The sequence below is a fragment of the Hyperolius riggenbachi genome, chromosome 4 (genome assembly GCF_040937935.1).
Source record: "Hyperolius riggenbachi isolate aHypRig1 chromosome 4, aHypRig1.pri, whole genome shotgun sequence".
NCBI lineage: Eukaryota > Metazoa > Chordata > Amphibia > Anura > Hyperoliidae > Hyperolius > Hyperolius riggenbachi.
In genome coordinates this window covers 236,582,808-236,608,663 of record NC_090649.1, presented here as the reverse complement: position 1 = coordinate 236,608,663, position 25,856 = coordinate 236,582,808, and the positions used below count along the sequence as shown (strand labels likewise).

Below are 25,856 nucleotides of genomic sequence, written 5' to 3'. Positions count from 1 at the left end.
ATGCACAACTAAAAGGAAAATAGGAATTGCATAACATTAACAGCACATGATGTAACAATAGGCTTAATATTTAAACACTTTTTCCTGCTGATTAAATAGGGACATAGCTAAAATGTCAAAACTGCTCTGGTCCATAAGTTGGAAACAAGGTTTGGATGCAAAGTGGTTAAAACTGGTGAAAAATCGGCTGTTTGATTTCATAAGCTGGACAGGAAATACGACTTAAAATTTTGGTTCCTATCTGGAAATGCTCGACTGTTCCAGTTCTTTTTCCCTTTTGCATATCAATGATTTTATACATCATAGAACAATAGAAGAGACCCTCCATGGCTACATCTATCGCTGGGATCCTAAGCAGAAGGGAAACATTTTATAATCATATTTGTAGTTTTCTTCTTGTTATTATTATGAATGTACACACATGATCCTTCATAAGCAAATTCTACTGCTAAATAGGAATTATCAGTTTAGCTTTTTTTTTTTTTTTTTACTTACTCATATGGCATCTGGAAATAAGAGTGAGTGGTGGCAGTTAATAAAGCAGACAGTTCTTAGCCTATGTTTCTCACATGCACAACTTGAGAGCAATAGATGGTGGTGAATTACGCTTCTGAAATCAAATCTCTGTTGTTGTGATATGTTCCTACTTTCACGTAAGGAAGTTCTGGCAATGCACATTATAGCAGGACAACTGCATTGCCTTGTACACAGGACTTCAACAAAAGAAACTTCACTGCCTACAGTTAGTACAGAATGCTGTCCCCAAGTTGTCAGAAGGAGACAAAAAGGGAAACAGAAAGAGGCATAAACACCCATGGGGGCGTGGTTTTATTTGGGAGGCATGGCTTTGTTCAGGTGGGGCTTAGTTTAGGGGCAGGGTTTAATCAGGGACATTGATCATTGAGAAAGAAAAAAGTTCCATCAGGCACTGCAGTTAATTTGTATTTAATTGGGATTCAGGCGTGAAATGGATCACAATATGTGAATTCCTGGTGTTCATAGGTAGGTGCATGAGTCATAAGCAAACAACTTGTGCTGAGATGACAAAGTCAATATTACTGTATAAGATAGATGTCCTACCAGATCAGATCAGGTGGTGGAGGTGGGTGCAGGGCAAAAAGCGTTAGCCTAACGGCCATTTCGCATGGCGGTGCTTCTTCCGAAATGGCCATTAACCTACCGTTTTTTGCACTGCACCCACCACCACCCTTTGATCTGGTAGGCCATCTATCTTATGCTAGGTACACACCATACAATTTTCTGTTAGATTTTCTCTTAGATTTACCTGCCAGATAGCTTTTTTCCATGTTGTAGGTAAATCTAACAGAAGAATCTAACAGAAAATTGTATGGTGTGTACCTAGCATTATGCAGTAATATTGACTTTGTCATCTCAGCACAAGTTGTTTGCTTATGACTCATGCACCTACCTATGAACACCAGGAACTCACATATTATGATCCATATCACGCCTGAATCTCAATTAAATACAATTTAACTGCAGTGCCTGATGGAACTTTTTTTCTTTTTCTCAATGATCAATGGTTTATACATCTGTCATTAGCATCATGAGCACACAGTTTTCCTTATCAAGGTGGTGTCTGGATGTTTGATACCTCCCGAATTCAAGGACAGGACTGTGTATCTCATAGTGCCGGTAGACAATACACTCTCCGATTTAATCAGGGGCATGGTGCCCCCTAGGACCAATGGCACTCCAGGCAATGGCCTGGAATGCCTTTCCTTAAAAATGGCCCTGTCACCATACCAGAAAAAAAAGTCATCAGAATTTTTTTTTAAAGGACTGCAGTTAGCAGCAGGTCCAAAGGTTAACATTAGAGGAAACTGTGCTAAGATTTGCTAAAAATCTCAGTGAGTGACCGCAGCCCTCATTTTGAACATAATTATCAATACGGCATGGTGTTCTAAGGATACCTGTTGTATTTAGCAAAGACACATTAATGTCCATTTAATTAAAAACCTGTGAACTAAATTGGTAGCAGCAGATGAGCAAGTCAGTGTTTATACTGTATGTTAGTACAAAGACAAATGTGAGATTGCTGCAGGTGGTAAGCAGCCACTCATAACTGCTATAAAGAAATGCAATTAATCTTACATACTGTCAACATTCCCTTCTAAAGATGTGACCTATGAACATACCATGGATAGCTGGTTGTCTTCCTCTCATGTCTATAAACTAAGGCAACACTTTATTGCTGACTACCTAGTATGTCTTTCCAGATATGCATGGAAAACTCTCCTACCTTTCTACTTCAGAAACTGTGCTTTTTCTGTTCTGGTTTTGGTTGCTAGATCTTTCCAATTTTCTGGGCTGCCTGAGATGAAATGATAAACAAAAAGAAAACAAAGCAAAGCAGAAATAATAATAAAAAGAAAGAGCAATGAAAAATGAGATTACATACATACAAACCATGTTGAAATGTGATCAATCAAATAACATTCTATGCAATGTGTTTGCATAGAGTAGAAAAGTGCATCTGTTGCACATAGCCAGTTCAATGCTTGTGTACAATCTCATGTTGTGTGGATTTCAGCAACTCATATAGTGTATGATATGCAAGGTCATTAGACTGGGTTCAGACATCATTGTCTGATGCTCACATTTATTTTCTTGTGCAGCTTGGTCAATTTTTAATACATTTAAGAGTCAGTCAGTTGAATGTGGTGGTAACTGTACTATACACAAGGTATTAAAAATCAATTTTATGCTTACTTGGGTGGCCGTAATACAAGGAGTTTAGTTTAAAAAAGTGTGATGTTTGAAACGAATGCCCAGTAACTAATTCATACCAATGTGCTTAATTGATCATAAGAGCAGGCTGAGATGTTTTGGGACAGCATCAGGCTCCTTCATCAAAGCAATCACAGCACTTTGATAAAGACATCTAAGTATTCAGTGAACGGGGCAGGAAGGGGAGTGAATAGAGCAGGGAAAAGAAAGGAATGGGAGGATGAGAGGTGGGAAGAACATCATGGCAGGGAAGGCTTTTCTTGTCTAGAAATCTGACTTTAGCCAAAATTCTAATTTTTCAAAGAGCAATCACTGGGGAAGTGGGAAAGGAGGGCGGGGGGGCAGGAGAGTGAGCAGAGGAACGGAAAACCAACAAAGGTATGTGAAGTCAGCATGAACATACCTCTGTGCGTACCTTGGGTAGCTTTACCTTTGGTTAGGTAACACTTAAGTTTACTATCTATGATCACTCCTGTTCATCTGCAAGGCTAAACTGAGAGCTATAAGTGTCTAACCGAAACCGGTTTCCTGTCTCATCCTAGTGTGAAACCCATCGTGCCTGTTATTCTAGTGTCAAGGGCACAGAGAAGGGGTCCTCATGGTGGTGTAGATAAGGACTCTACCCCGCTCAGAGTGAAGCCTAATGTATTTCAAGTTGTAAACTTGAATATGTTTGCAAAGTGCTGCTACAATGTCATAAATCAGACAAATATCCCTAAAGCTTGTATAATAAGCTGGTGGCCCGAGTATTTGACCCAAAGAAAGTCTGGGGCACAGTATCTATTATGTTCTAATATTTGTTAGTGCGCAAAAACATAGATATATATTTCAGTCTTATATATTTTGGTAGTCCACCTACAACTAGATATAATATGACACAATCAGTTTGTAACAATAATGTGAACCCACAGGCAGTGCGCCAATATTTAAATAAGGTAAAGTAATATATGCAGTTATACAGCGCTACACAATCTACTGTAGGAACACAAATGCTACCAATTCATCAGCAATCCATATACAGTATTGTTACACAGCTAAGTTAATTTAATGTTCAACAAGAGTAAGTCCACGGGGAGTGCGCCCAAGAATTGTAGATATATAAACAATAATATAGCGACCCAGTCCACTGAATAGTTCTTGTAGTTCCACTCCAACTCAGTGTTCAATATTCCGCTGCATCCCACTTGCTGGGCTATTATATTCACTACACCTCCACCACACCCAAGTATGGAAAGGGACTCACCCTTTACTAAGACCTTCACTCAGGTCTTAGTCAGACACTGGGGTTATTCCCGGGTCACCCCCGACCGCTGCGATCAGATTAGATGGTTCCTGACTTCTATTCTCGTGGGCTTTTGTCAGATGTAACCTCCAAATAAAAAACTCCACATAGCGTAATACCGTAAAAACTGTTAAAACTACAAAAATTTATTGCACTTACAATTTTCCGCATAAAACATCAGCATGAGTTTTTTAACGGGCTCTCTCCCGCATTGATGGCCGCTGGTGGGCTCCCTCAATAGAGCGTCAGTTCACAGAACGGCTGCCGCGCGCACAGCCGCTAAGGAAACCCCGCGTGCGTTCGCTCACTGCACTCCACGCCAAAATCAGGCCCCGCCCGACTAGTTTTGTCACAAGGTATGACTCATCAGGAGCTGGGTCCTTCATTGGCCAAGAGTGCTTTATACTATACCCTCCCATCTAGCCTCCATTAGTGCTTGCGATTTTTCATACCCACCCCCCTCCCCTTCCATCATCCAATCCCGGAGGTATTTTTGGGGAAAAAAAACTCCGCCGCTGTAAAAATATCAACATATATTCTTGCTTCTAATCGCAAGCGCTGGCAGCACTCATTTAAAATCCTGTCCTATTCTCCTATTTGCCAGCATCCAGCGCGAGCGATCAGGATAAAAATGTATCCTGATCGCTCGCGCTGGATGCTGGCAAATAGGAGAATAGGACAGGATTTTAAATGAGTGCTGCCAGCGCTTGCGATTAGAAGCAAGAATATATGTTGATATTTTTACAGCGGCGGAGTTTTTTTTCCCCAAAAATACCTCCGGGATTGGATGATGGAAGGGGAGGGGGGTGGGTATGAAAAATCGCAAGCACTAATGGAGGCTAGATGGGAGGGTATAGTATAAAGCACTCTTGGCCAATGAAGGACCCAGCTCCTGATGAGTCATACCTTGTGACGAAACTAGTCGGGCGGGGCCTGATTTTGGCGTGGAGTGCAGTGAGCGAACGCACGCGGGGTTTCCTTAGCGGCTGTGCGCGCGGCAGCCGTTCTGTGAACTGACGCTCTATTAAGGGAGCCCACCAGCGGCCATCAATGCGGGGGAGAGCCCGTTAAAAAACTCATGCTGATGTTTTATGCGGAAAATTGTAAGTGCAATAAATTTTTGTAGTTTTAACAGTTTTTACGGTATTACGCTATGTGGAGTTTTTTATTTGGAGGTTACATCTGACAAAAGCCCACGAGAATAGAAGTCAGGAACCATCTAATCTGATCGCAGCGGTCGGGGGTGACCCGGGAATAACCCCAGTGTCTGACTAAGACCTGAGTGAAGGTCTTAGTAAAGGGTGAGTCCCTTTACATACTTGGGTGTGGTGGAGGTGTAGTGAATATAATAGCCCAGCAAGTGGGATGCAGCGGAATATTGAACACTGAGTTGGAGTGGAACTACAAGAACTATTCAGTGGACTGGGTCGCTATATTATTGTTTATATATCTACAATTCTTGGGCGCACTCCCCGTGGACTTACTCTTGTTGAACATTAAATTAACTTAGCTGTGTAACAATACTGTATATGGATTGCTGATGAATTGGTAGCATTTGTGTTCCTACAGTAGATTGTGTAGCGCTGTATAACTGCATATATTACAGTATCTATTATGGCTCAGAATTCATGATTAGCTTTATGAATTGATTCCAGTGTTGCTGTTAAAGAGGAGCGGTCAGCCATCCTATACCAAAAAACATACTAAAATCAAAAAACACTTTTGTAAGTATATAAATATGTGCTCTACTTACATAACATGTGTATTGCACTTTCCATGTTTTGATTTCAGCTAAATTTATATAGTAAATACAAAGAATTTTGTTCTTGGCAGTTGCCATCCTGGCTCCCACACAGATTGAAGCCAATCCTAAGGTAATTTCCTCCCTTACTCCCCCGGCATCCCCCCTCCTCCCCACAGCATTACAGAGCGCAGCGGACACAGACTCATCTCCTTATGGTTCCAGGTGATGGAGTTCCTGCCTATACTCTGCACTACCGCTGCCGTTAGTACAGAGAGTATAGACGAGAACTCAATCGCCTGGAACCAAGAGGAGGCTAGTCTTTGTGCGCTGCCTTTATTCTTCCCTGCTGTGCTCTGTAATGCTGCAAGGAGGAGGGTGGATGCCGCAGGGAAGAAGGGGGATGCCCATGGATGTACCAGCAGTGCGGGGGGCTGTCCATGGAAGTGGCAGCAGTGCGGTGGTACCCATAAAGCAGCGGGATTGCGGGGGGTTCCCATGGATGCAGCAGGAGTGCGGGTAGGGGCAGAGAATGGCACACTACGGTAGCCGATCAGAGAGGATCAGAGGCATGGGAGGGATAGAGACTTCAGCCAATCAGGCTGAATTAGCTGTGTCTTAGGGGAAGGGGAGGAAAGTAAAGAAGAAAAAAGAAAGCCCCAGCATGCACTGTAACTTCCTTTGTGCGGCAGATGTACGAAATAAGAGCTGGGATATGGGGAATGATATTCTTCTGGAAAAGAAAAGTAAGATTGATTATGAATGTTTGGTTTGCCTATTTAGCATCCTTTTTACTTATTTAACAAATAGAAATAGAGAATTTATTTTGGATTTTATGCCAGACAGTTACTTTTTAATCAAACAAGTTCCTGTTTACACATTATTATCAGATTTTATAAAACTGTAGATGGACAACAGATGTACTTTTAACAGCTCTACCAAACACTGTATAAAATCTATGTAAGAAAAACATACTGCAATACTGATGAATGAAAAACACAATTAGTGGAGAGGTATGCAGATTTTAAACATACTCAATCATGTGTAATACAGTGAAAATGAATTAATGAAAAACAATGTGCAGTATATGCAAATTACTTGGCAAAGCACTAATTTTCTAATTTTGTAACAAGAAGGAATGATAGTTAAACATCACTGTATAAAACCAAAACACGTTATTATCAGACAAATCTTGATAAAAAATACCAGCCCTTAATTATAACATACCAAATTCCCTGTCACATATGTTGTTGATCAGTGTGGTGTAAAGAATAAGTGCATTTATAAATAAAAGCATTAAACCTGTTTACATGAGTGTTTAAAGATTGCAAAAGCACATATCATGTAGTAGTACAAATGGCATCTTCCAAGGGCACATTACTGCACTTTACTTTATAAATCATCTAACCCTTTAACCACATAAGGACCACAGTCTTTTCGCCCCTTAAGGACCAGAGCCTTTTTTTCCATTCAGACCACTGCAGCTTTAACGGTTTTTTGCTCGGTCATACAACCTACCACCTAAATGAATTTTACGTCCTTTTCTTGTCCCTAATACAGCTTTCTTTTGGTGCTATTTGACTGCTGCTGTGATTTTTCGTTTTTATTACATACATCAAAAAAGACATGAATTTTGTCAAAAAAATGATTTTTTTTACTTTCTGGGCTGACATTTTTGAAATAAAGTAAAATTTCTATATACATCTTTGTCCAAATTTATTCTGCTACATGTCTTTGATAAAAAAAATCCAACAAGTGCATATTTATTGGTTTGAGTAAAAGTTATAGCGTTTACAAACTATGGTTCCAAAAGTGAATTTTTCCATTTTAAAGCATCTCTGACTTTTCTGAACACCTGTCAGGTTTCATGAGGTGCTAAAATTCCAGCATAGTATAAATACCCCCCAAATGACACCATTTTGGAAAGAAGACATCCCAAAGTATTCACTGAGAGGCATGGTGAGTTCATAGAGGATTTTATTTTTGCCACAAGTTTGCAGAAAATGACACTTTGTGACAAAAAAAGTTTCCATTTCTGCTAACTTGTGACAAAAAAATGAAATCTGCCACGGACTCACCATGCCCCTCTCTGAATACTTTGGGGTGTCTACTTTCCAAAATGGGGTCATTTGGGGTGTGTGTTTACGATCCTGGCATTTTGGGGGGTGCTAAATTGTAAGCACCCCTGTAAAGCCTAAAGGTGCTCATAGGACGTTGGGCCCCTTACCGCACCTAGGCTGCAAAAGAGGGGTCAGACATGTGGTATCGCCGTACTCAGGAGAAGTAGTATAATGTGTTTTGGGGGTGTATTTTTACACATACCCATGCTGGGTGGGAGAAATATCTCTGTAAATTAGATTTTTTTTACACACAATTGTCCATTTACAGAGAGATTTCTCCCACCCAGCATGGGTATGTGTAAAAATACACCCCAAAACACAATATACTACTTCTCCTGAGTACGGCGATACCACATGTGTGACACTTTTTTGCAGCCTAAGTGCGCTAAGGGGCCCAACGTCCTATTCACAGGTCATTTTGAGGCATTTGGTTTCTAGACTACTCACGGTTTAGGGCCCCTAAAATGCCAGGGCAGTATAGGAACCCCACAAGTGACCCCATTTTAGAAAGAAGACACACCAAGGTATTCCATTAGGAGTATGGTGAGTTCATAGAAGATTTTATTTTTTTATCATACGTTAGCGTAAATTGATTTTTTTTTTTTCACAGTGTCATTTTCCAATAACTTGTGACAAAAAATAAAATCTTCTATGAACTCATCATACACCTTACGGAATACCTTGGGGTGTCTTCTTTCCAAAATGAGTATCGAAAAGAGAGAAATCGAGAGCCGAATATGGTGTAGTATGTCAGAGATACGAAGGGAAATGAATAAGTGAAATGGTTATACTCACACACATGGGTTACCTCCAGGCAACCACTGTATAGGCAGGTGAGGAGATTAGACCTGTTCTCACTCAGGATTAAGAAGTCGCTCTTTGTAGATCAGAAAAAATGGGGTAGGGTCACCCCTTCACCTGGGGTGGACTCAAGTATACTGGTAGGTGATCAGAGGCGCCAGCAGAATAAAATTAATATAAAATTGTTAAAAATTGCCGGGAGGGAAAGTGGTGGACTTCCCCTCAATAATTAGACACCAAGGTCTGACATCAAATCAAACGAATACATTTATTCAATAGTACCCCACATCCAGATTGGCAATCCCCTGATTCCGCCGCACCCGTAGTGCCCCCTTTCACCACCCAGTCTGGAGTCCAGGTGGCGACAGCTCATCTAGGAACGGCCCTAGACTTTTTGCAGCTGTTCATCACCTAGGTTCTCTTGGACTTAATTGTGGTTGAGACCAACCGTAAAGCCACACAATTCATCACCGAGCACCCGGAGAGCAGCTATGCCCAGCCTTTCCGGTGGAAACCAGTCCAAGTTTCCGACATTAAAATCTTTTTGGCCCTTATCCTTCACTTGGGACTAATGAAACAGAATGTATTGAGGTCGTATTGGTCTACGAACCCAGTACATCATGTTCCCTTGTACCCTGCTGCCATGTCCAGGACACGATTTGAGTCCATCCTGCGCTTCCTGCACTTCAACGACGACGAAACCTGTCATGAAAAGGGCCACCCTGCTTATGACCGGCTCCACAAAATTCGGCCCCTCATAGACCACCTGTCATCAACATTTGCAGATGCTTATATCCCTGAACAGAACATCTGCGTAGACGAGTCCCTCTTACGCTTTACCGGGCGCCTTGGCATCAAACCGTACATCCCAAGCAAGCGCGCCCGGTATGGGGTGAAATTGTATAAGCTCTGTGAAAGGGCCACAGGCTATACATGTCGTTTTAGGGTCTATGAGGGAAAAGACTCAAAATTGGAGCCGGTCGGATGCCCTGACTACCTGGGGAGCAGTGGAAAGGTTGTGTGGGACTTGGTGTCACCCTTGTTCCAGAAGGGGTACCATCTTTTTGTGGACAATTATTACACAAGTGTGGCCCTCTTTCAGCACTTAAAGTTAGAAGGAATCCGATGCTGTGGCACTGCGCGGCCTAGTCGCCAGGGCTTCCCCCAAAGGCTCGTTACCACCAAACTTGAACGGGGGCAGAGGGCTGCCTTGCGTACTGAAGACCTGCTTGCGGTGAAATGGAGGGACAAGAGGGACGTTTACTTTCTGTCCACCATTCACACAGACACGACAGTCCAAATTCAACGGGCACCTGCGGTCATTGAAAAGCCCCTTGTCGTCCACTAATATAATGTCAACATAGGAGGGGTGGACTTCAATGACCAGAGGTTAGCGCCCTATTTAGTTACCCGGAAAACAAGACGCTGGTATAAGAAAGTGTCTTTCTATCTGATTCAATTGGCAGTTTACAACAGCTTTGTTCTCTACAGTAAGGCTGGGAGAACTGGATCTTTCCTACAATTTCAGGAACAGATCATTCTGGACATCCTGTATCCTGGAGGTGCCAGCACCCCCCCCCCCCCCCCCCCCCAGATGCAACTAGCCGACTGCATGGTAGGCATTACGCCTATCAGCTTCCGTGTGCCCCAGGTCAACGCATCCGAAGAAAACGTTGTCGTGTCTGCAGCAGGGCTGGAAGAAGGACTGACACCGTTTATTTTTGTCCCAAATGTCCTGACCAGCCTGGCCTATGCATAGGGGAGTGTTTTGAGAGGTACCACGAGCAGGTACACTATTAGAACCTAGGGAACTCCAGACACAGGAGTAGGCACACACTCAGTGGTCTTTCGCACATTGTCGCAGGGAGAGGAGAGGTAAGCTTGAAAACCAAACGGGTAAGCATAAAAGTCGGAAGAAGGATCGGTTTCCATGCTTGATATTGCTGATCTGTCCTGGGTTGGCGATATAAGACGGCATGTTTGAATTTCCCTTGAGTGTGGACACCCCCGGTTTATATGTGATTTACTTTGGGCCTATGATGATGCTTTAATGCCACACAGAGTCATCTCTATTGGCAGGCATATTGCTGTATACTACAGGCATAATGCTGTATACTAAAGTTCTGAGGCCCAGTCACATAAGTTGGTGGCTCACCCTGAGTGCAGGGTGGCACGGGGTGTCTCTCTCCTGAGGTTATCACTGCCATTGATGTGGAGGAAGATCTGCCATTGATGTGGAGCAAGGTATGTTTTTATTTTTCCTTTCAGCCCAGTATACCCAATATAAGGAGTATAGCAGAAACTCCTAATACTGGCCATACATGTAATGATTGCAGAGACCCTAAAATGCCAGGACAGACTTCACAAATGACCCCATTTTGGAAAGAGGACACCCTAAAGTATTATGTGAGGTGCACGGTGAGTTCATAAAAGATTTTAGTTTTTGTCACAAGTTAGCAGAATTTTTATTCTTTCCAAAATGGGGTCATTTGTGGGGTTTGTTAACTGTCCTGGCAAGTGGGCGGGGTGCTAAATTTTGAGCACCCCTGTAAAACCTAAAGGTACTCATTGGACTCTGGGCCCCTTAGCGCAGTTAGGGTGCAAAAAAGTGCCACACATGTGGTATTGCCGTACTCGGGAGAAGTAGTACAATGTGTTTTGGGGTGTATTTTTACACATACCCATGCTGGGTGGGAGAAATACCTCTGTAAATGACAATCTTTTGATTTTTTTTACACACAATTGTCCATTTACAGAGTTATTTCTCCCACCCAGCATGGGTATGTATAAAAATACACCCCAAAACACATTGTACTACTTCTCCCGAGTACGGCGATACCACATGTGTGGCACTTTTTTGCACCCTAACTGCGCTAAGGGGCCCAAAGTCCAATGAGTACCTTTAGGATTTCACAGGTCATTTTTGTTTCAAGACTACTCCTCACGGTTTAGGGCCCCTAAAATGCCAGGGCAGTATAGGAACCCCACAAATGACCCCATTTTAGAAAGAAGACACCCAAAGGTATTCCATTAGGAGTATGGTGAGTTCATAGAAGATTTTATTTTTTGTCACAAGTTAGCGGAAATTGCTTTTTATTGGTTTTTTTCACAAAGTGTCATTTTCCGCTAACTTGTGACAAAAAATAAAATCTTCTATGAACTCACCATACTCCTAACGGAATACCTTGGGGTGTCTTCTTTCTAAAATGGGGTCATTTGTGGGGTTCCTATACTGCCCTGGCATTTTAGGGGCCCTAAACCGTGAGGAGTAGTCTTGAAATCAAATGTCGCAAAATGACCTGTGAAATCCTAAAGGTACTCATTGGACTTTGGGCCCCTTAGCGCACTTAGGCTGCAAAAAAGTGCCACACATGTGGTATCGCCGTACTCAGGAGAAGTAGTATAATGTGTTTTGGGGTGTATTTTTACACATACCCATGCTGAGTGGGAGAAAGATCTCTGTAAATGGACAATTGTGTGTAAAAAAAAATAAAAAATTGTCATTTACAGAGATATTTCTCCCACTCAGCATGGGTATGTGTAAAAATACACCCCAAAACACATTATACTACTTCTCCTGAGTACGGCAATACCACATGTGTGGCACTTTTTTGCAGCCTAACTGCGCTAAGGGGTCCAAAGTCCAATGAGCACCTTTAGGCTTTACAGGGGTGCTTACAATTTAGCACCCCCCAAAATGTCAGGACAGTAAACACACCCCACAAATGACCCCATTTTGGAAAGTAGAAACTTCAAGGTATTCAGAGAGGGGCATGGTGAGTAGGTGGCAGATTTCATTTTTTTTTTGTCGCAAGTTAGAAGAAATGGAAACTTTTTTTTTTTTTTTGGTCACAAAGTGTCATTTTCCGCTTACTTGTGACAAAAAATAATATCTTCTATGAACTCACTATGCCTCTCAGTGAATACTTTGGGATGTCTTCTTTCCAAAATGGGGTCATTTGGGGGTTATTTATACTATCCTGGAATTCTAGCCCCTCATGAAACATGACAGGGGGTCAGAAAAGTCATAGATGCTTGAAAATGGGAAAATTCACTTTTTGCACCATAGTTTGTAAACGCTATAACTTTTACCCAAACCAATAAATATAGGCTGAATGGGTTTTTTTTAATCAAAAACATGTTTGTTCACATTTTTCGCGCTGCATGTATACAGAAATTTTACTTTATTTGAAAAATGTCAGCACAGAAAGTTAAAAAAATCATTTTTTTGCCAAAATTCATGTCTTTTTTGATGAATATAATAAAAAGTAAAAATCGCAGCAGCAATCAAATAGCACCGAAAGAAAGCTTTATTAGTGACAAGAAAAGGAGCCCAAATTCATTTAGGTGGTAGGTTGTATGAGCGAGCAATAAACCGTGAAAGCTGCAGTGGTCTGAATGGAAAAAAAGTGCCTGGTCCTTAAGGGGGTTAAAGCCCAGGGTCCTCAAGTGGTTAAGGAGAAGGCCCCAAAAAATGTTATGTTCGGAAACTTGGAGTGGTTTCCACCGAAAAGGCTATGCGTGGTAGCTTCTTGGATTGGCGGTTGCGTACTGTATGGCATAATGGTTGGTCTCAGCCACAATTAAGTCGTAGAGACCAGCAGTGATCAGAAAAAAAAATTCTGTCACTGCGGTAGGGTGGGTGAGGGTTTGGCCGGGTGATCGGAGACCCGAAGGGGGCAGATTAGGGCCTGATCTGATGGATTGGAGTGCTGGGGGGGTGACAGGAGGTGATTGATGGGTGTCTCAGGGGGTGATTAGAGGGGAGAATAGATGCAATCAATGCACTGGGGAAGAGATCGGAAGGGGGTCTGAGGGGGATCTGAGGGTTTGGCCGAGTGATCAGAAACCTACACGGGGCAAATTAGGGCCTGATCTGATGGGTAGGTTTTCCTGGGGGGTGACAGGAGGTGATTGATGGGTGTCTCAAGGTGTGATTAGAGGGGGGAATAGATGCACTGGCGAGGTGATCAGGGCTGGGGTTTGAGGGCGTTCTGAGGGTGTGGGCGGGTGATTGGGTGCCCAAGAAGCAGATGGGGATCTGATCTGATGGGTAGCAGTGACAGGTGGTGACAGGGGGTGATTGATTGGTGATCAGTGGGTTATTAGAAGGGAGAACAGATGTAAACAATGCACTTTGGAGGTGAAGACAGGGTGGGTCTGCAGGCGATCTGATGGTGTGGGTGGGTGATCAGATGCCCGCAAGAGGCAGGTTAGGGTCTGATCTGATGGGTAACAGTGACAGGTGGTGACAGGGGGTGATCGATGGATGATTGACAGGTGATCAGTGGGTGAATACAGGAGAGAATTGATGTATACAGTACACGGGGGGGGGGGTCTGAGGGCGTTCTGAGGGTGAGGGGCACATTAGGGTCTGATCTGATGGGTAGCAGGTGGTGACAGGGGGTGATTGATGGGTGATCAGTGGGAGAGTAGAAGGGAGAACAGATGTAAACAATGCACTTTGGAGGTGATCTGAGAGTGGGTCTGCGGACGATCTGATGTTGTGGGTGGGTGATCAGATGCCCGCAAGAGGCAGGTAAGGGTCTGATCTGATGGATGGCAGTGACAGGTGGTGACAGGGGGTGATTGATGGGAGATTGACAGGTGATCAGTGGGTGAGTACAGGGGAGGATAGATGTATACAGTACACGGGGGGGGGTCTGGGGAGGATCTGAGGGGTGGGGGGGTGACCAGGAGCCCCCAGGAGGCAGTTTAGGACCTAATAAAAAAAATAGCATTGACAGATAGTGACAGGGAGTGATTGATAGGTGACTATCACACATTGGGTGCAAACAGGGGTCTGGGGGGTGGGCAGGGGGGGGGTCTGAGGGGGGCTGGGGGAGATCAGAGGGCAGAGGGGGCCGGATCAGTGTGTTTGGGTGCAGACTAGGGTGGCTGCAGCCTGCCCTGGTGATCCCTCGATCACTGGGACCACCAGGGCAGGAGGCAGCCTGTATAATACGCTTTGTATACATTACAAAGCGTATGATACGCTTTGTATGCGGCGATCGAGGGGTTAATAACCACTGACGCAACCGCTGCATAATCACGCCCCCGGCTGGTCTGCCGATCGGCTGACAGCGGGTCCTTAAGTGGTTAAAACCCAGGCTCAGACACATTGCCTTGTATGCATTTAACAAAATGGTATTCTAAATGATTTGTGCATAAAAAAAATAACAAATGCACTTTACAGTTTTGAAAAATAAAAATCCCCTTCTCAATCAATTCATAAATTCTTATTTATGTTTTGGAAACCTTCTGCCACTGGTTCACTCTCCAGCTCCACCCCTTCACTCACCAGCCAATCTGCAGACACACCCTCCTACTAGAGTGATGGTCAGTAAGGGCTTCAGCTGACGGAATAATAGTTCTTAGGACTCTATTCAATATGCACGCTTTTAGCTGCACTTACAGAAATGCGATCGCAGGGACATCAGAGAGTGCATAGCCATAGACTGAACTCTCTGATGTTTCCATACATGCTTTGCAAAACACCACTAAATCGCAGCGCATTACTGCATGCATTTTGGGGCGATTGCGCCTGGATCGCCCCCGGGAAGACGCAGAGCCACACTGACACACAGCTCCTGCGTTGCTTAAAGGTAACGAGTCCTAACTGTGAGTGGGCCTAAGGGCCTGAGCCCACTGCTGTGTTTTTAAAAATGCATGCTTTGTTAAAAGGTTTTAAGGCGTTTTAATGCGTTAAAACATATTTAAACGTGTTTCAAAAATGCTTGAAAAATACATGCATTTTTATGCGTTTTTAAACATGCAGCAGTGGGCTCAGGCCCTGAGCAGGCAGTTGTAGTTCTCCATAGAGCTGAAGCTCTATAAATGGGTGCAAGAGGGTATTTCACAAGGGTCATCTGGAAAGTAACAGCCATTTCTAATTACTTAAAGGGAACCTGAAACAAGGACAATTATTTAAAATAAACACATGACGTAGCTGCAAATGAATATTACATACTAACCTCACCGTCAGTTCCTCTCATTGGCTCTCCATTTTCTTCTTACAGTGATCCCTTCCAGTTCTGACAATATTTTGTCAGAACTGAAATATACCAGTTGTTGTCAGTTATATATCAGCAGCTCATTGGAAGTATTGTTATTATTGTCTTTTTGTTTCTATAGATCTTTGCCTCAGAGCAAATATTGCCTTGACAAATGGGGCCCTACGCGGCTCCGAAACGTTGGCCATATTTTTACATGAAACTAATAAAGATTGATTTTGGATGTGTCAGCTTTCCTCCTTGTTGAATATATCAGCAGCTGTCAGTTACAACTGAATGTGCAAGGTAATGTCCATGTTTCCCTATGGCTCAAGTGGGTGATATTACAGTTTAACAGTGTGCTGACCAGGAAGCTGTTATGGGGTAATAGCCATTTTTAACCACTTGCCGACCGCCCACTACCTATGGGCGTCGGCAAGGTGGCTCCCCCAGGATCACGTAACGCCGATCGGCGGAGGCATCTGGGGGACTATGCAACAAGTGTGGAATGTGACACACACTCTCTGACTGTGCAGGAGCTGGAGGACAGCCAGAGAGTGTGTAACTTTCACCACTTGTTACATTGTGTTTACTTAACCACTTGAGGACCCACCCATTACCCCCCCTTAAGGACCAGCGCTGTTTGTTGTGATCTGTGCTGGGTGGGCTCTGCAGCCCCCAGCACAGATCAGGGTGCACGCAGAGCGGTCAGATCGCCCCCCTTTTTTCCCCCCTATGGGGATGATGTGCAGGGGGGGTCTGATCGCTCCTGCGTGCAGGCTAGTTGCGGGGGGGGGGGGGGGGGGGCACCTCAAAGCCCCCCTCCGCGGCGACATTCACTCCCCTCCCTCTCCTACATCTCCCCCCGGTGATCCGGGCTGCACAGGACGCTATCCGTCCTGTGCAGCCAGTGACAGGACGTCCCCTGTCACATGGCGGCGATCCCCGGCCGCTGATTGGCCGGGGATCGCCGATCTGCCTTACGGCGCTGCTGCGCAGCAGCGCCGTACAATGTAAACAAAGCGGATTATCTGACCATCGGCGGCCCGCAGGCTATTCATGGAGCCCCCCGCCGTGAATTGACAGGAAGCAGCCGCTCGCGCGAGCGGCTGCTTCCTGATTAATCAGCCTGCAGCTGGCGACGCAGTACTGCGTCGCTGGTCCTGCAGCTGCCACTTTGCCGACGCACGGTATAAGCGTGCGGTCGGCAAGTGGTTAAATGTATCTATCTAAACTTCGGATGCATCTGCATTTCTATCCACAGAACTTTAAAGTTCTGTGTGCAACCCTTCCAATGCTGGTCTAGTAAAAAAAAAAAATGCTGGTTGCATATAATATGCTGTAAATAATGTTTTAGAGTAAAGTTGAAATGCAGGGTTATATTCCGCTTTAACATGGGTCTAGTAGTCAAAAAGAATGTATTGTGGTCTTATTGGTCTACGCACCCAATACATCACATGCCCATGTTCTCTGCTGCCATGTCCAGGTCACGATTTGCGCTTACTGTACTTCAGTGCCAATACAACCTGTCATCTAAGAGGTCACCCTGCTTATGACGGGTTCCACAAAATTCGGCCCCTCATAGACCACCTGTCATCAAAATTTGCAGATGCTTATACCCCTGAACAGTCATTTTGAGGCATTTGGTTTCCAGACTGCTCCTCACGGTTTTGGGCCCCTAAAATGCCAGGGCAGTATAGGAACCCCACAAGTGACCCCATTTTAGAAGGAAGACACCTCAAGGTATTCCATTAGGTGTTTGATGAGTTCATAGAAGATTTTATTTTTTGTCACAAGTTAGTGGAAAATGACACTTTGTGGAAAAAAAAACAATAAAAATCAATTTCCGCTAACTTGTGACAAAATATAAAATCTTCTATGAAGTCACCATACTTCTAACGGAATACCTTGGTGTGTCGTATTTCTAAAATGCGGTCACTTGCGGGGTTCCTATACTGCCCTGGATTTTAGGGGTCCTAAACCATGAGGAGTAGTCTGGAATTCAAATGCCTCAAAATGACCTGTGAAATCCTAAAGGTATTCATAGGACCTTGGGCTCCTTAGTAAAAAAATCGAAAAATTCTCATTTACAGAAATATTTCTTCCACCCGGCATGAGTATGTGTAAATACACCGCAAAACACATTATACTATTTCTCCTGAGTACGGCGATACCACATGTGTAACACTTTTTTGCAGCCTAGGTGCGCTAAGGGGCCCAAAGTCCTATGAGCACTGTTAGGCTTTACAGGGGTGCTTACAATTTAGCACCCCCAAAATGCCAGGACAGTAAACACACCCACAAATGACCCTATTTTGGAAAGTAGACTCCCCAAAGTATTCATAAAGGGGCATGGTGAATCCATGGCAGATTTCATTTTTTTTTGTCACAAGTTAGCAGAAATGGAAACTTTTTTTTATTTTTATTTTTTTTCACAAAGTGTCATTTTACGCAATACTTGTGACAAAAAATAAAATCTTCTATGAACTCACCATGCCTCTTAGTGAATACTTTGGGATGTCTTCTTTCCAAAATGGGGTCATTTGGGGGATATTTATACTATTCTGGAATTCTAGCACCTGATGAAACATGACAGGTGCTCAGAAAAGTCAGAGATGCTTCAAACTGGGGAAATTCACTTTTTGCACCATAGTTTGTAAACGCTATAACTTTTACCCAAACAAAAAAAAAATCCAATCAGTGTCTATTTATTGATCAAAGACATGTAGCACAATACATTTAGACAAACAATTATATAGACAGTTTACTTTATTTGAAAAACGTCAGCACAGAAAGTTAAAAAAAAAATCATTTTTTTGACAAAATTCATGTCTTTTTTGATGAATATAATAAAAACTAAAAATCACAGCAGCAATCAAATAGCACCAAAAGAAAGCTGTATTAGCTGACCGAGCAATAAACCGTTAAAGCTGCAGTGGTCTGAATGGGAAAAAAAGTGTCTGGGCCTTAACCCTCCTGGCGGTTCATTAATTCTGCCAAATAGGCAGAAATACATTTTTTGTTTTTTTTGTTTTTGTTTCATGTAAAGCTACCAGAGTGCTAGCTACATGAAACAACACTAGAGGGCGCATGTGTCGCCGCCATCAACAGCAAACAGGGGAACGCGTTTATAACGTGTTCCCCTTTTTGTCTTCTCCTGTCGCCATGGCGACGATCAGAATGACATCATGGACGTCAGCGGGGGGGCTTGGGGTGCTCTTCCGCTGCTGCGTGCGGGCGATCAGCTTGGGCTTACCACCAGGAAGGTTAAAGAGGGTCTGTAACAAAATTTTCATCCTTATTTCTTCTATCCTATAAGTTCCTATACCTGTTCTAATGTGCTCTGTCTAACTGCAGCCTTTCCTATTTGCACATTGGCTTAAGGAGTTTTAAGGCTGCAGTCCTTAAGTGGTTAAAATGGAGGACAGAGAAATCCATTGATCACAGTGGACAAATGGGACACAGGAGAGGAGAAAGAGATTGAGGAGTAGACTACACAGAAGGTAAGTATGACCTGTGTATGGTTATTTTGACTTTTTATTTTCAGTTCAATTTCTCTTTAAAGCGGTATAAAACTCTGACATAATATTCAATAAAAACATGTTTTCCTACTTTTTATATCCCATACAGTTATCATATTTGCTTTTGTGCATAAGTATTATTATTCATTTAGAAATTACAAGTTCCCAAAGTGCATTTTTTGCTCTGAAAGCTGACATTGCATTTTATTCATAACTGGTGTATTCATACTGTAATGTGTCCAGAAATGCTTTCTGAGCATCTTGCAACGAGATAAAAACAAGGAACACCAAGAGTCCCAATAGTGTAATATGTACTGGTAAATGGTTACTAGACAGTGTAAATATTAATACTCACAAACCAGGGTCACTATTAGGCAACCACTGTAAAGGCAGGTGGGGAGATTTTCCTGACCCCACTCAGGAATAAGAAGTCGCTCTCTGTAGATGAGTCCAGGGTGGACTCTATATTATGCAATAGAACAGAGGCGCCAAAAGGATAAAAGGAAGCTAAATGAGCTTAAAAACCAAACTCTTGGTAAATAGAGGAGGCAGTGGTGGACTTACCTCCTCCAAGTAGACACACAACGACTGTAGCAAAGACAGTCAATATATTTTATTTATGAACTCAAATATGCAACGCATTTTGCAAGAATTTGGTTTTTAAGCTCATTTAGCTTCCTTTTATCCTCTTGGCGCCTCTGTTCTCCTGCATAATTTCTGAGTATCTGTCTGTGTTCTGGAGTGTCTGAATTGCCAGATAATGTAAACATTCCTCACGTGATATAATTAAGTAAACACAAGATAATGTTATCTCCAGTTCGGATGCGTCCAGCTTTCCCTGCAGGGAGCTTGTCTTTAATAAGTTGAATGGCTGCCTATACTGCCCAGCCTCTGTTGCTATCTCAATCCCCCCTAAGTTCCTCCTGCGCTCTGCTATGCCCCATAAATCACAGCCGCGTTGTCGACACGCAGCGGGCTGTGTTTACCTCTGTAGTGTCACTCTCGCCGATCCCCCGCCTCCTGCATAGCTCCGGTCCCCGCCCGCATCTCTTCCTTCCAATCGGCGGGGAGGGAAAGGACGCAGGCAGGGAACGGAGCTATGCAGGAAGTGAGGGAGCGGCGAGAGTGACACTACAGAGGTAAACGCAGCCCGCTGCGACACACTGCGTGTTGACAGCGCGGCTGTGATTTATGGGGCATAGCAGAGCGCAGGGGAACTTAGGGGGGGGGGGGAGGTTGAGATAGCAACAGAGGCTGGGCAGTATAGGCAGACCCAGCCTCTGTGTGCGGATTTCATTCTTAGGAAGCCAACTCGGGTTCTCTTTAAGAGAGCCAGACTTGAAAGATATCACTTCAACAAAGTCTGTAGCTGTTGGCATCTGAGTTTGTGTGATTTCAGTGTATCCCACTAATATATGTGCCTGTTACATGTTCATGTACTTAAAAAACGACTTCCTTACCGGCAGTCTCTGGCTCCTTAAGGACCAGAGACTGCTGGCACCACAAAATTGCGCTTACCAATGATTCGCCACACAGACCCATTGCTCCCACTGTCACGCTGTTCGCCCTTCACTGCAGGTCTCTCTCTCTCTGCCAACCCCCATGGCGGCAGAGCTCTGTGTGCCGATCAGGAGCTGCTTTCATTGGCTCCTGACCCTGTCCATCACTGTAAGCCAATGGGATTGGCTCACAGTGATGACAGGGTCAGGAGCCAATGAAATCAGCTCCTGGAGAGTTGCGGAGGGGGCAGAGCGGAGCAATCGGCGGTAACGGCGGGATGTAGATTTCAACCGCGCTGGTCCGGAAACAGTTAACAGGAAGTGAAAACAGCTTAGAAAAGTTTACAACTTCAATACAGGAAACTTCAATAGGTGTGAATATAAATCTTACTTTCTCAAAATTTTCCTGGAGATCTGCTTTAATATTGCTATACTATTTCAGTAAAAAAAAAAAACCACTTTTATCCCAAAAACATAGATGCATATTACTTCCAGTGTAGCTTTATACAGAATACTGGTGGCAGATCATTTACGTTTGATTTTGGTGTGTTCCTTCATCAACACTACCTGTAACACTTGAAACATCCCCTGCACCAAGCTAAAACTCACCCTTGACAAGGTTGTGTACACATTTATGGATGGAGTGTGTCACTACACTTTTACTGGAAGCAGTATAGAACTGAGAATATAAGAAAAGCAACTGGTGAGCAAGATGAAAGAAACTCTTAAATGTTGTACTCAGTACGGATTATTTTAACAGGAATTTCACAGGAGGCTATAGGCACAGATGTCCTCGCACCTTAGAGACTTTGCCCTCCATGAACCTACACACTGTTACCAAATTGCACCCCGAGTGTGATGGCTGTCCCAGCTTTCACTTCTCCCTTACTTCTCTTGCCCATCATAGGTAGCTAAAGATGCCCCTTAGTATTAGGTAGCCTGTAGTACCCTCAATATTAAGTAGCTAGAGATTAAGTAGTTAGAGATGCCCCCAAGTTTTAAGTAGCTAGAGGAACCTCAGTATTAAAGAGAGTCTGAAGCGAGAATAAATCTCGCTTCAGACCTCATAAATAGCAGGGGCACGTGTGCCCCTGCTAAAACGCCGCTATAGCGCGGCTTAACGGGGGTCCCTTCACCCCTAAATCCCCCTCGGTGCAGCGGGGGAGCGCTTCCTGGTTGGGGCAGGGCTAACCGCCGCAGCCCTGCCCCACGCGCGTCTGTCAGCGCGTATCTCCGCCTCTCCCCCGCCCCTCTCAGTCTTCCTTCACTGAGAGGGGCGGGGGAGAGGCGGCGATGCGCCGCTGACAGACGCGACTGGAGGCAGGGCTGCAGCCGTTAGCCCTGCCTCCAGGAAGCAATAAATCTGCGACCTTTCTACGACACTCTTTTGCGGGGGGTGGGTTGGGGGTGAAGGGACCCCCGTTTAGCCGCGGGATAGCGGCGTTTTAGCAGGGGCACACGTGCCCCTGCTATTTATGAGCTCTGAAGCGAGATTTATTCTCGCTTCAGAGTCTCTTTAAGTAGCAAGAAATGCCTCTGACTGAAGGGAGATCTCGACAGCGGAATGCCAAGAGTAACCTCTCAGTTACACACTCATCAGGACTCTGCATCGGGAAGAAGGGCGAAAGGCACTTGGGAAAGGGAGTGGGCTGCCTGTCCATTATCAGGCGCCTACAGTGCCTTATGGTTAATCTGGCCATGGTTGTACTACCACTGAAAGGTTTAATCTAAAACACAGGCTGCAGCATCAAGTGACTATAAAGACGCACTGGAAATGTGAAGCAGTTTCCAACCAGCAAGGATAATGATATATTCATGAATATAGTTAGGCAGTTGTAATCCAGTATCATGTATTTATTACTGCTGCTATACATTTTTTGCACAATACTCCTACAGATAGTCTCATTTGATTCTTCTACCTTGAGTGCATTGTCTATATGTTCCCATAAGATATCTGCTAAGGAGCTAATGACACTGTAAGTCCCTCAAATAAACTTAATGGGTCAATAGGAGAGAATTTCATTTGTGTCTCTACCATATTTAAGAGACAAGAAAATTATGAAACTGTAAAGGAATCATTTATCTTTTAACTTCAGAAACGACACGTTCCTTTCTTAACAAGGGCAGCCTACACTACACTACAATGACTTCTAAATGCTTATGTTGCAAGCTTATGAAACAATAATCATGTGACTTTACAAGTTGTGAGTCCCGGGTTTGCTAGACTTGCTGTTACTTAGAAACCTAACTTGATTATTTATTTTATTTATTTATTTAATGTATTTATAAAGCACCAACATATTACACAGCGCTGATTATACAGCATCCTACCACCATGATTTTGCTGTTGCCCCTACATTAGTTTAGAATCTGAGAGTGTCTTACACAGTATTGCTCTGCTTGTTATGTGTTGAACCTTGAATTACCTGTGCATGGGCCACGAACTATAGCATTGCTGCTAAAGCAGAGCTCAATTCAGGTGCTATGCAGCCAGTGCACAGTGCCAAAACCACCTGCTTTGCTCTAGCTTCAAACTAGAAGTAAGTGGTTCATATGGATAACTGCTTATTTGACGTTGACTCAAGAAGACCTAATGTATCCTGATTAAAATAACTTCTACAACTACAAATAAAGGCCTCTTGCACACTGCAAGCGATTCCGATTCAGATTCTGCTTTTTAATCTGTTTTACATTCGTTTCAGATTCCGATTTGCAGTGTGCAGGGAGCAAACTGCAAATCGGAATCGGAATCAGATGTAAAAAATGATTAAAAAGCGGAATCTGAATCAGAATCGCTTGCAGTGTGCAAGAGCCCAAATACTGCAAAAGCTACATAATAGGCCCGAGCCAAGTCTCTTTTTCTTCTAAGTTTTCTCCAAAGAGATCATTTTTTATGTTCTGTTTAAAATAACTTTTCAGCACTCTTCAACTAATAAAGCACCAAAAACTAGGTGCAAAAATACTATCAAAAATTTTCTGAGTATTTTCTTGCTTGCTGGTGGCTTAAAAGGCATTTTATTTCTATTGGGAAAATATCACCTAGGAGAAGACTTAGGAGAAAAAGTGAATTGGATCAGGCTCAATTTCAGTTGAAATGTATTAATATGTCATAATTAGAGATGAGCTTTTTTTCAACGCAACAGTATATTTTTGTTCTACAGGAAGTGAAAATATCTGGTGATGAGCAAAAACTTTATAATAGCTTGATCTGACATGGGAACTCCTGATTACCTGACCCACAGCCTGATTAATTAAGCCATTGGTTGATTAGGCAGCAGCTGCAGAAATTCAATTAACCTTGTGCAAAGTTCCCTTTCAGCTCCAGCAATATCCCTTCCTTTAGAACCCAAAAAATACCACTTACGGTAGCTGAAAGCAGCTCGTATTTAGTCCAATGTCAAGAGAGTGAATTTGATTTAGTAGACCGGTTTTACAATCTGATACACAATAAGTGAAAGCTATGCAGCTCATTTATTAAATCTGAATTGACTATGGTCCACTTCTTCATACACAAAGCAAGTTTTGCAAGGAATTTTTAAATTGATCTCATTACACAAATTACATTACACACAAATTACAAAGTAGATCTACCTACTCTCGACAAACTCAATAACTGGTTTCAAATGCAATGAGAAGCTTAAACTCAGCTGGTTTATTTGAGCTATCTTTGCATCAACTCTGCTGTTTTCATAAATGTACTTTTCCACTCTCAATTTCATGCCTATTGTCGCTGCCTGTCTCCGTTCAGTTTCTGATGCATTTAAGTTTTGCAATGATACGAGAAAGCTTATGTGAATAACACAGCACACAGCATGACAAAATTTAAATGACAAAAAAAAAATGTCTAAAAATGACACCAGAGTAAAAAGAAGAAAAAAGAAAACCACTATGATACATGATAAAAATGAGTAAGTCTAGTTTATACCTTTCTCGTTCTGGTGAATGCAAACTAGTATCTGGCCTCAAGCAGTTGGTACTAGCACTTCGAGCCCTGTCAAGGGAGGGCTGTAGTTCACTAGTGCCAGTGCATTGCATCCAGCGGTAGAAGAGAAAGAAATAGAAAAGAAAACAAAGGAATACAATGTTAGATAGAAAATCATAAAAAAGTAATGTTCTCTTAGCATAAGATGTAAAATCATCATGACAGTTCATGTTTGCAGGAGTATGAATGCACTTGTCTCAATACAAACACACTTATGAAGCTATGAAGGCAATAATGCTCAAGCACACGCTGTAATCCACCTGGGCTCTGAACACGACTTGTAATTGCTAAAATACTCATTAAAAAATGTACTGAAAGAGTAATCATTTCTATTCTTCAGTTTTAGGATTCTTCATCTGAAGGGGATGCATTACAGGGAGTACATGGGTGCCATCTGTGCACAGTATGTCTACAAAAATGTCAATGTGACGCTGGGGGAAGAGATTTAGGCTATTGCAGCAAGGCAATGGTAGATAGCCCCAAACATATGTCATTAAGATGTGCCATTCTACTTCTTAAAATGAAATACTTAACCCCGCAATCTTAAAGGACACCCGAGGCGAAAATAAACGAATGAAATAAACAATGTATCTATCTTCCTTCTCCTAAAAATGCATTTTTAAGATATTCCACAGTTTTATTTTATGTTTAAATATACTTTTTAAGTTTTAACTGTTTTATTGTTTTTGCTCAATGACACATTCATTGAAATATGCCAGAGCTAAGATCTATAAACTATTGACCCTGTTTATCTCTTTCCTGCTTTCAGAAGCCATTTTCTGCTAGGAAAGTGTTTTGTAGTTTGAATTTCTTATCAGTGAGGGTCACACTGTAGTCACTTCCTGTCTGAGTCAGGACTGAGTCAGCCACTTACATACCTGCCATTTAACTCTTTCAGGCAGAGAAAGAAAAAAAGGAACACAGCATAGTTATTTGTGTGCTAGGCACTGTACATACACATGTCTATCTCATCCTGTCACATGTCACTTCAGGTATCCTATAATGGGCATGATGCAATTTCTAGTCTTTAGCCATCAAAACAAATCCTTGTTCAGTTGATGCAATAAAAACACTTGCTTGAGCATTAGGGTGCTGCATTCAGACATTGGTGAGTAATTTCTCTTGGTTTTTTTGGGTGTATTTTTTCAGCAACATGCTAGCTTTCTT

The 25,856-nt window shown here is 43.0% G+C and overlaps 1 protein-coding gene across 18 annotated transcripts in view; it reads right to left on the bottom strand.

The window, feature by feature from the left end:
• RIMS1 (regulating synaptic membrane exocytosis 1) overlaps nt 1-25,856 on the bottom strand; it is a 443,920-nt gene that overhangs the window by 178,687 nt on the left and 239,377 nt on the right. For 10 of the 18 annotated variants that reach the window (XM_068281486.1, XM_068281464.1, XM_068281474.1 and 7 more), the window contains 2 exons: nt 24,633-24,722; nt 2,264-2,335 (listed from right to left, as the gene is read on the bottom strand). The exons of 2 other annotated variants lie outside the window; for them this stretch is intronic. In XM_068281486.1, coding sequence (XP_068137587.1) covers nt 2,264-2,335; nt 24,633-24,722 — 162 coding nt within the window. The remainder of the gene's footprint in view (nt 1-2,263; nt 2,336-24,632; nt 24,723-25,856) is intronic. 6 more of the 18 variants (XM_068281465.1, XM_068281475.1, XM_068281470.1 and 3 more) reach the window with 2 other exon arrangements.